This window comes from Numenius arquata, chromosome 16 (genome assembly GCF_964106895.1).
Source record: "Numenius arquata chromosome 16, bNumArq3.hap1.1, whole genome shotgun sequence".
Taxonomy (NCBI): domain Eukaryota; kingdom Metazoa; phylum Chordata; class Aves; order Charadriiformes; family Scolopacidae; genus Numenius; species Numenius arquata.
The window spans coordinates 14063132-14073842 of record NC_133591.1 but is presented as its reverse complement, the minus strand read 5'-3'; the positions used below and the strand labels follow the sequence as shown (position 1 = coordinate 14073842).

The 10711-nt window shown below is 48.9% G+C and overlaps 1 protein-coding gene across 1 annotated transcript in view; it reads left to right on the top strand.

Annotated features, from left to right (window-relative positions):
• The first annotated feature begins 5815 nt into the window (after positions 1–5815).
• Positions 5816–10711, top strand: part of MED13L (mediator complex subunit 13L) — a 194486-nt gene continuing 189590 nt past the window's right edge. Inside the window, exon 1 of the mRNA XM_074159479.1 lies at positions 5816–5993. Coding sequence (XP_074015580.1) covers positions 5922–5993 — 72 coding nt within the window. The 5' untranslated portion in view covers positions 5816–5921. The remainder of the gene's footprint in view (positions 5994–10711) is intronic.

Genomic DNA, 10711 nt, shown 5'->3' with positions numbered 1-10711 from the left:
CCGGACTTGTGCAAAGTATTTAACACTGTCCCACATGGCATCCTGGTCTCTAAATTGGAGAGACATGGATTTGATGGATGGACCACTCAGTGGATCAGGAACTGGCTGGATGGCCGCACTCAAAGGGTTGCGGTCAACGGCTCAATGTCCAAGTGGCGGCCAGTGACGTGTGGGGTTCCTCAAGGGTTGGTACTGGGACCAGTGCTGATTAACATCTTTGTCGGTGACATGGACAGTGGGATCGAGTGCACCCTCAGCAAGTTTGCCAATGACACCGAGCTGTGTGGTGTGGTGACACGCTGGAGGGAAGGGATGCCATCCAGAGAGACCTGGACAGGCTGGAGAATTGGGGCTGTGTGAACCTCATGAAGTTCAACCAGGCCAAGTGCAGGGTTCTGCACATGAGTCGGGACAATATTAGTTTACAGGCAATCTGTAGATTATCAGTGTGGGTTTCTTTGTTTTGTTTTAAAGAACTATTTAGTATGGATTTAATGTATGATTTTTTTTAAATTATTTTTTATGTTAAAATTAGATGCTGTTAATTTGTTTGTGCCAGTGAACTCATTTGGTTCTTTTGGATTTTTTTCCTTCTTATGTCTTCAATTTGTGGAAGTAAAAGTTTTTGAGTTTAAACCAAAATCATTGCGAGTTCTTATTTAGAAACACTTGAACAAAAAAATGTCATTGCTGGATGAATTAAAAATCACTTAAGAAATTAATGCAACTTCATAAAACGTAGACAATGAGTCCACTGGAAACGTACCTGAAATCGGGCTGTTCATCTGCACTATATTAAAAGAACATTGAATAACAAACTACATAAATCACGGAGAAAGAACTTTTAAAATTCTTTGAGTTTTAGTGCTCATCGATGAAATTACTAACATGAGTAGAATTCATTTAAGGGCAACTCAAGAGCAGGAGGGGGAAAATTATTTCATTTGTTGCTTTTTGATATGTAGAATAGCTGAAGACCGTTTGCTTGTATTAAATTCACAATTTGGGGCTCACATTGTTCTCCCTCACCCTGTCGTTTCCATTCCTGGGTATGGTGGGCAACTGGAGAGGACAATTTAGAAAACAGTAAAAATGACACTTGACTAAATTAGACACAAGACGGTCATTACTTACAGCGCAAAAGCTGGGATTCGTGCTGGTGAATCACCATAACGTCTAAGTTAAATAGGTGGAAAAATAGGTTTTACCTAGAAATGAGTTGCCTTTGGCGTGAAATGTCACACGCTGCTGCTTTTTGACACTGGCAAAACTTGGCTGAACTCCAGTTCTGCTCCCGGTGTAAGAAGGGTCAAACTCTCCGTACCCAGAGCTGGGAGAGCCCTGTCGGGATCTCGTGCTCAAGCCAGTTGTATTTCTCAAGCAAATATCCTTCTAGTAAACGGGAGGTACTTGAAAGTACAGCAAAGTGGTCGTACTTTAAGAGAAAATAAACCCAAGTGACTGCTTGACATTCTGTCTTTGCTTTTGCCTCCTGACATCTTTGTTTCTTCCTCCATGTTTAGTTTGAAGCATAAGCAACACCTGCTGGTGAAAACAAAGTCTACGGAAGTGCTGAGCCATCCTCCTGGAAGAACAGGTTTGATCATTACTGGAAGCTCTGGGGAAGTTGTTGTAGAATAAAATTAGCTTGTCTGTCCCTATTTGGACCGATTTTGTAAGGGCAGGTAACCGGCTCCTTCCCCGAGTGCCTACAAGCTCTGTGGGGTGAAGGCTAAGTGTGACCCAGCTGATCTCCGGGAGCTTGGAAACTCCTTTCTGCATCCCAGTCTTGGAATTGCAGCTTGTAAGTTAATACATTGGCAGAATTAATTAAGAAGTTCCTCTGTCTTGCCACTATGGAAAAAGGGTTATTTCATTAAAGCAGAAAACCCGATGTTACTCTTCCTGTTCAGTGATCAAATTTTAAAAAGAAGTAAAAGAAAACAGGGAATAAAACTTCAATACCCTGAGTTGGGAAACACGTTCCGCCACATACCATGTGGGATAATTAGGCATGAGCAAGTGTCGCTTGTGCTTGTATATGATATCTCTAAGTGCAACAATTTCTGGTTTAAGTAACGCTATTGCCAGAAGACAGCGAGGGAACTTTCCTGGTTTGGTCCTGCCAGGTGAAGGATGAGACTGTAACCATTTCTCTGGGCCGCGATCGCTGAACATTACGTATAAAGTCAAGTAAATGGCAAACTACTTAAAGAGATGCTATTTTTATTTATTTATTTTTTTATATTTTAAAAGCAAAATGAACTTTGCAATGCAGGGATGTGGTCAAAATGTTTGACCGGTAGTCTTTCACAAATGCAAGCGGCACCTCTTGAACTTCAAAACATGGACCCATTACGTGTAAATTAATTATACTAAAAGATTTTTAATTGAAAGAATAGTTAACGTTCATGGGACTCCTGAAAAATGGCCAGCGCAGCCACAGTGTGAGTGTATTAACATTTCTCCCCATGAAAATGGATCTGAACCATGTGTTAGACCCCACATTTTAATGAGAAAATCAAGCATAATAAGTCATCTCTACTTGGAAGATCCAGCAGAGGAATGCTGACAACTGGAAATACCATTTGGAGGGTAAGCAGCATATGGAAGAAACATGAATTCTGCGGCGTCTTGTTCTGCACAGGACTGTTTGTTAGCTTGCTCTGGGATAAGTAATAATGTGAGTCTCCGTTTCAAAATATTTCTATAATAAGAAAATAATTTTTTTGTCATGAGCGTTCTTTTATTCCAGAAATAGAACGATTGCTTCATAAAAGCGTGTGTTGCACCCTGGGCATCGTTCAGCGACAGGATGGGTAACTGATGCCGCCGTGTATTTACGGAGAGCTGCTGTTTGCGTGCGGAAGGATGTGTTTTTTAGCCTTTGGTGGTTAATACCTGTTGCTGGACACATTGCCACAGTGTCACGTTGTGCTCTCTGTTTGTAAGACTCGTTGCCAGAGGAAGGAAGGGGTAGCAGTGTGGCCCAAGGTGCTCTCCCCGTCCTTGATTGCCCGGCTGCAGCGAGCAATTCCTAGACTGGCTGCTTGTCAGTTTGTGACAGTGAAATTACAGTTTGGCTGCTTTGTCACCTCTGCCCCTTTCCAGTTTGGGGCTTTTACACCACCTTCGGGCCGCTTTGATTCCCCTAAAGGAGCCGAAGGACGCATGAAAGGCTCTCCCGAGGGCGAGTCTGCCCTTTCTTTGCCTCATTAATGTAAAAACATAAATACATGGCGATTGCAACTGAAGGTGAGTATTCCACGCGTGTGTTTGGAAACATTTTTCCTCTCGCTAATCTAGGCCGGGCCTTTGCAAGACAGAATTCCCATTTGGAGCGACAGTGCCGGGAACGGGGCGTGCCGGATGGGATTTTACCATCCGGTAAAATTACCCCTGACAGGACAAGGGGTAATGGTTTTAAATTGGAAGAGGGGAGATTTAGATTAGATATTAGGAGGAAATTCTTTCCTGTGAGGGTGGTGAGGCACTGGAACAGGTTGCCCAGGGAAGTTGTGGATGCCCCATCCCTGGAAGTGTTCAAGGCCAGGCTGGATGGGGCTTTGAGCAACCTGCTCTAGTGGAGGTGTCCCTGCCCAGGGCAGGGGGTTGGAACTCGATGATCTTTAAGGTCCCTTCCAACTCTAACCATTCTATGATTCCATGATTTTGTCGGAGGAAGAATGGACGTGGCGAGAACGCCGCTCCCGGTGGGAATTTTCTTTTTGGCCTGAATTCTCTCCCTGGCTCCGTGCACGGCATCCAGGTGAGCGGCTGCCACGGCTGTCTGCCTCAGGAGATTTGTCACTGCGAGGCGAGGCCCAACAACCTCCGCTCGGTCGTTAGGATAGACGCTAATCTTCATTTTGTCACGGGGAAAAGCGAACGGCAGAAAAGATGCCTCAACAAGATTAAAGTCGCGAGAAGGAAAGCTGCCCCTGAGCGCAGAGGGAGAATTTTTTCCGCTGCATCGGGTCGTTGGGAACGTGCGCCGTTTCGGTGTTAACGCTCCCGCTCGGTCGCTGAACAACCCGCGTCTTTTAGCAGCAATATTTGCTTGCTGTCACCCGCGGGACCCTCCGGTCGGCGAGGAGGGCGGAGGTGAGCTGTGATCTGCAGAAGCAGAGGGGGCTCCCGCGGGTTAGAATCAAGGGGTCCTTAAAAACCAGTGATAAAAAGGATTCGTTATGAATTACGTGTTTATTGTCAACAGAATATCAAAATATTTAACAGTTACTGTTTCCTGCCCGTCCTTTCTTCTTCTCCGGACCGTGACTATTAGAGGAATAAATTCCATTTCTTTATTTTCAGGTGTTTTTTAGCTCCTTTTATAAAAAAAATATAACTCTACGTAACCTCTTACAAGCTGTTGGCCGCGGCCCCAGCGCGGGGCCCTTCTGGGTCTCCTCCAGGTGCTGTCCCACCTGCCCGGCCGAACTTGGGGCTGAACTTGCCTTTGACCGGGGGGGGGGGGGGGTGGGGGGGGGCTCCCGGGGGTGCCCAGTGTTACCGGCCCCGAACTCCACCTTTTCGAGCCGGTTTTACATCTCTTTCAAAACCCGCAGGTGCTGCGGGAGGATCGGTGCCGGGGAGCGGCCGCGGGGTTGGTGCGGTGCAGCACGGCCGCCCCGGGAAACTCCTCTGAAATAACGCTTTCTTGGTCGGCGAGTGCCCCTCGCCCCCGGGCCGCCGCACCGGCAGAGCTAAAGTTTGGGCGGGACACCCCCCTCCACCCCCTCCCGGGACACCCCCCGGGAGCGGGACAACCCCCGGGAGCGGGGACACCCCCCCTCCCTGCTCCGCCCGGCCCCGCCGCGGCCTCCCCCCCCCTCCCATCCCCGCCGCCCCGCTCCCGCGCGCCCCCAGCGGCCCGGCGGGCGCCGCCGCGGCGGAGGGAGGGGCCGGGGGGGGTGGGGTGGGGGGAGCCCCAGCGCCGGGCCCCCGCCCTCCGGCGCGCGTCACGTGGGTCGTCGTCGGCCAATGGCGAGGCGAGCTGCGGCTGGCGGCCGCCATTGCTGTCAGAGTGGAGAGAGGCAGAGGCGAGTGTGTGAGGAGGAGCGGGTGAGCGGGGCCGCCGGGCGGGCAGCGCCAGGCGGAGGGGGGCGAGGACGGGCAGGGACAGTGCTCCCTCTCTGGGCCGGGGCTGCCGCCCGCCGCCCGCAGCACCGGGAGCCCCGCACGGAGCGTAAACAAGGCGGCGGCGGCGGCAGCAACAGCAGGAGGAGGAGGAGAAGGAAAACACCATCCACCCACAGCCAGCGGCGGCAGCAGCGAGGGGCGGCCGGGCGGGGAGGGGAGGGGACACGGCCTCCGCCGGCACGCGAGACAGCGCCCCCCGCCCGCCGCCGCCGCCACTGCCCGGGACCGGCGCCCTCCCCCGCCCCGCCCGGGTCCCGCGGGGGCCGCCGCCGGAGGAGACCCTCCCCTCTCCTTCCCCCCCCGCCGCAACGCCTGCCCCGGCCGGGGGGGGGCCAGACCTGGACGCGGAAGGAGGGCCCCGGGCCCCCCCCCCCCCCTTTCTTCTCTCCGCCCCGGCGGTGCTGAGGCGGCCTGGAGGACCGGAGGAGGCTTCCCCCACCCCCCCGCCGCCGCCGCCGCCTGCTGCTGAGGGGCTCGGACCGAGACCGCCCCCGCTCCCCGCCGGACCGGGCAGCGCGGCCTGAGGATCGCCCGGCGGCGGGTAGCGAGGATCGCGCCCGCCCGGCGGCCGGGCCGCCCCCCGCCGCCCCCGCCCGCGGCGCGCCCCCTGCCGGCCGCGCTGCCCCGCTCCGCCCGCCGCCAGGGGCCGGACCGCGGCTGCCGCCCCGGGCCGCGGAGGCGAGGGCGGCACCGAGGAGCGCCCGCTGCTGCCTCTGCCCCCGCGCCGGGCCCGTCTCCTCAGACATGCCCCGCTCTGGCGGCCCGGCTCGCCGAGGATCATGACCGCAGCGGCCAACTGGGTGGCGAACGGGGCCAGCCTGGAGGACTGTCACTCCAACCTCTTCTCGCTGGTGAGTGCCCGGGGACGGGGCTGGGGAAGGGACGGGGCGGGGGGGGGGGGGGGGGGAAGGAACGGCGGCGGCCGCGCAGCGAGTTTGCCGGTTGGGTGCCGCTGCCGGGGGCTTTATAGCCAGGGCCCGTGGGGCTGCTCCTCCGCTGGCCCCTCCCCCGGCCCGGCGCCCCGTGTTTATTTTGCTCTTTAACGTGGTTTGCTGCGGGTGTGTGCCTTGCGCTCCCGGCTGCGCTCCCGCGGAGCCTGGAGGCGGCGGATTGTGTGTGTGTGTGTGTGTGTGTGTCTGTGTCTGTGTCTGTGTCTGTGTGTGTGTGTCCTCTGCCTGTGCCACCATCTCCTCCAGTAAACAGGCTTTTCTCCCCGCCTCCCTTGGCACTCCGTGCCCTGTGTGCTTTGTGCCTAACGAACTGGGTGGGTTGTTTGTTGGTTTTTTTTTTTCTTTTATTATTTTATTTTTTTTTTTCCCCCCCCTCTCCTTTCACAATGACAAACGCCATTTCAGCAGCAGCAGCAGCAAACAGGCATGTAGTGTGATTGTCGGTCGGATTTGCGCTCTGGGCTCTTGTGGCTGCGTGTCAGCTGTTGTTACGGCTTGGTCTCCTCTTTGCATGGATCCTGCTTGGGGGCAAGAGGTAAAAAAAAAAAACAAACCACAAACAAAAACGAAAAAAACCCCAAGCCTTTTGGTTTTTTTTTTTTTTTTCTTCTCCGAAAAAACCCCAGTAGCTGAAAATGTAGTATGCTGGGCAGCTTGGCCGCGTAGATGCCGTCTGCCCGCCTTACTGGTGATGGACAACTTCCTACTCCTATTGCATGGTTTAACGCTGAAGAAATTACGGTATCGATTTTGGCTAGCTGCAGATTTGTAATTTAAATCTAAAACAAGAAAACAATTTGTTTCTGCGTAAGGACGAAGCTTTTTGGAAATACCTGGCTTTATTTTACCTGGAACTTATAGGAGCGTTATCCCTTCTGGCTGGGCAACAGCTGAGCGAGCGAGAGGACTGTCTGATCATCAAGAGCCTTCTGGTGCTGCCAGGGGTGATGTCTGGGGGAAGGAGGGACGTTGAGTGCGTGGTATGGTATAGGTAAAACAAAAAACTTGTAACGCCAGTTTGGGGGTAGCGTGTATGGAAGATTTTATGGTAGATAACCCTCTCCCCGCATCAGAGCTCTGCCAGAATTGGAGGTGGGTGCATATCTTCTTCTTTTTCTAATAGCAAGAAAGAGGTTGTTGTTAGTCCCCTTATAGGAATTAAGGGGGGGAAAAAAGAAAATTCATTAAAAATGCAAATCATCAGCTCTTTGTTTTATGTTTTTTGTCTTGTATTTGCTGTATGTTCATTATTTTGTCTCCTTTTTCTTTTTTCAGTGTATGTTTAGTTTTTATTTTGCTTGTACCTTTTTAAGAATCTGGGAGAAGAGCCGTAGTGGCTTATGCTGCTGGGAGACTGCTCCAGAGATTCTGCTGTGAGAATAAATGCAATTCTTACTTTGGTTTTTTATTGAGCCGTTACATTATATAAGTTTGTATCTCTGCTTCTGTTTGACAGCATTTTCTAACATTTATAAATACACGGCAGTGGTAGAGGTATGGAGATGCAGGAATTGTTCTGGTGATTTTTGAACGCGCTGCTCTTACCCAGTAAGAAAAATAAAACCGTAAGTGTGAGGGAGACAATTGGATGTGATCGCGAGAGCGAGGCGGTGGATGTTACAGGGAGTGTTGTGAAGTCCCCGTTTATTAATGGAAAATTGAGTAGTGTAACTTTTCACGTAGTTGCGATCTGCAAATCTGTCACTGGTAAAAATAATTGTTGGTGTGCAATTAGCATAAATTGCAACGTGAAGTTATTTTGTAGTTATTGTGGTTTGGTCTTTTCTTTTTTTCCCCACCTCGCTAGACTGGGGAAATGCTAAATTTTAAATAGGTGTGTAATATCATTGAAATAAATGTAGCAAAGTTCTTTTGCGAGTGTGTTTTAATAATAATAATAATAGTAATAGTGAGTTTAATGTGCAATCCTTTAATCTCCCAGGTAATTTTGTGGGAGGTATCCGTACCAGGAATGTGGTGCTATCTATGAAACTGTAACAATTTTATTGTTTTCTAGCTCCACTTGGAAAAAAAAATAAATTCAATGAGGTAGTATTTTTTTGAGATAGTCACTGTGTGATTGCATATATGCTATTAGGGAGCTTTATTTTAAATGTCGTTAGTGTCTGTTAGGATTTATCTATCAGTGAAAGATATTGAGAAAGGAAACACAGACTGGAAATATATGGCCAACACCATTGACCCTTTAACCTCAAATTGTCATATTCCTTTCCAAATGTACGAAGCGTTAAAGCTGCAGTAGTCTGGATTGGAGACTAATTGGAGAAATTTTTGCTAATTTCCTTTTTCAGTGCAACAGAACAAAAACGTGCACCAAAGTGCATCAGCTGTTGATGGGAATTCGTTCATTCTTTGGGAACGAGGTGGATTACAAATCTTTCTTTTTTAAACTGATTCTGCTATTAGGAGTTGACAATTAGAGTTAATTGTTTTATTGCGGGCTTTGTTTTGGGTCAAAGAGACGCAAAGAAATGTTCTTGACTGGAGAAGTGCAGTTCTGAAATAGTTATGATCTGCTGTGATTCTCTTTGTTTATGTTTAAATAATATTTCTTCCCACAAACATTTGTTTTGTTCAGGAAGGCACACTGTCTCCCCACCCGGGAGAAGCCAGAGCTCCGTGGGGGCTGCGGTGCTTTCGGGTTGGTTTAACACTTCACGATTCCTAGCTTATTTTCCTGTCGACTGTAGACAGTCTTTAGAGAAGAGTTAGACATCACTGTTTTTTTTCTGAATCGTTTTACGGAAAATATTTTCTGAAAGCTTTTTAGTAACTGATGCTCTTTTAGCAGTGGTGTCCAGGATGTAGAGAGCTCCTGAGTGTTCTGAGCTCAAAATATTTCACCTGAGGGGAAGGCACAGTCCAGGTGTTAGCGCTCGCTTGGAATATCCAGATGTGGAGCTCGCACGGTTGGGTTTGGTGAAGTGTCCCTCTGGAGGGGGTGATGCAAAGGGCTCTTGTCTGTGTTGCCTGTTGCTCTATATTGAAGCAGGAATTCGGTGCCGTTCTAGGCAGGGAGTTGATGTCTGTGTGCTCTGGCAGGCAAAACCCCCACAGGCAGCCTACACAAAGGAATCTAGAATTTTACTCTAAATGTAAAGCATTCCTCAGTAAGATGATATAGGGGCCAGTTTGCAGGTTTGTCATCAGAATACACCTCAGCTGTAAACTTGTTTACGCTGGCATACGCAGGCTTGCTCATTAAAAATACACTTTCTCTCTGCAATTGCTGTGCTCCTAGCACGGCAGTGGAAGAAATCATGTTTATCCTAACTCTGTGTTTTTTGCAGTAGTCAAAATGTCTGCTGCCGCTTCTGGAAAAGAATGTTTATCAAAACACTATTTAATAAGCAATTGTTAAGGGTCAGTTTATTCAAATACTAATTAAGAGTTGTCTAATAACTATTTAGAGACAAAACGTTCTGAAGTAATGCGCTTTGTATTAAAACTTCAGACCCAGCTGGCAAACAGTCTGCCTGTGAATAATCCTTAGTGTTAAAAGTAGTCTTACTGAAAATTAATTTGATTTTTCCCGTGGGTAAGGGTCAGTATGACACGTGACAGTGAGGGCTCGCATGAAGCATGGAGATGTTTCCTCAACCGTCTGCTTTAGCTGCCGTGGTGGATCAAAAGGCACGAGTCAGTCCCTGGAAACAGGGGTGAAGTTGTGTAACGTTTCATAGGCTGGGGCTGGGAGGGAGAAAAAAAAAAAGAGTACAGCAAAGGGTGTCAGGAATGACCTAAAATTTGGAGTAGCTTTCATGTGGTGAAAGATTAGATACTGTAGGAGTCTTCAGCCTGGAAAAGGCACGATTGTGTTCTTGGAAAGTGAGACCTATTTATAGAGGGCTTTACAGGAGCTGGGGTGGAAGATGTGAGCGCTTCTTTAAGTGCCTTCTTAGGGAAACCTGCTGCCAGGAAGGTCTGCTTATAGGAGTTGTGTCTTTGTTCCAGTTAATGTTCGAAAGTAAATTTACAAAAACTGTAAAGGTCACTGTTGCTGTTACTTTTTTTCAGTTCCCAAGCAGGAAGAGAAGTTGTTGACTTCCATCGGTGAGTTTTGATGCTGGTTTCATAGCGAAACTGAAAGGAGTCAAAGAAATCTGAGATGGCATTTGAGTTGTTTTCTTAAAGGTTTTCCATGGCATCAGAAAGCGAAGATTAGGGATGTAGAAATTGCCAGTGAGGTACTCTTTGGTGTTGTGTAATTGTCAGTAAAGGACTTCACGGTAAGTGGCCGATTGCCCAACCAAATCCAGAAGTAGTAGTAAATTAACCAGTAGTCGTTCCTGCTCGTTGTATTATCACAAATGCAGTGCTTCAAGCAGTAGGCTGTTATTTGGGCGTGCAGGATGTTACATCACTGCGTAGTCCATAATCTTGCTTGAAATTTTATGTAGGTGTGAATTTACATGTGTATATATACTTAAGAAATGGAATTAACCTCTCAAGTTCTGCAGAAGTATTTGATTCTTGGGTTATCTTTATCCTGAATTTTATTAGGTGGCAAGATAGAAGTAGAAAAATGACATTAGAAAGCTTGCTCGCTTCCTGCTAATAAAAGATTATTTCAGGTTTTAAATCACTTCGGTGGTAGG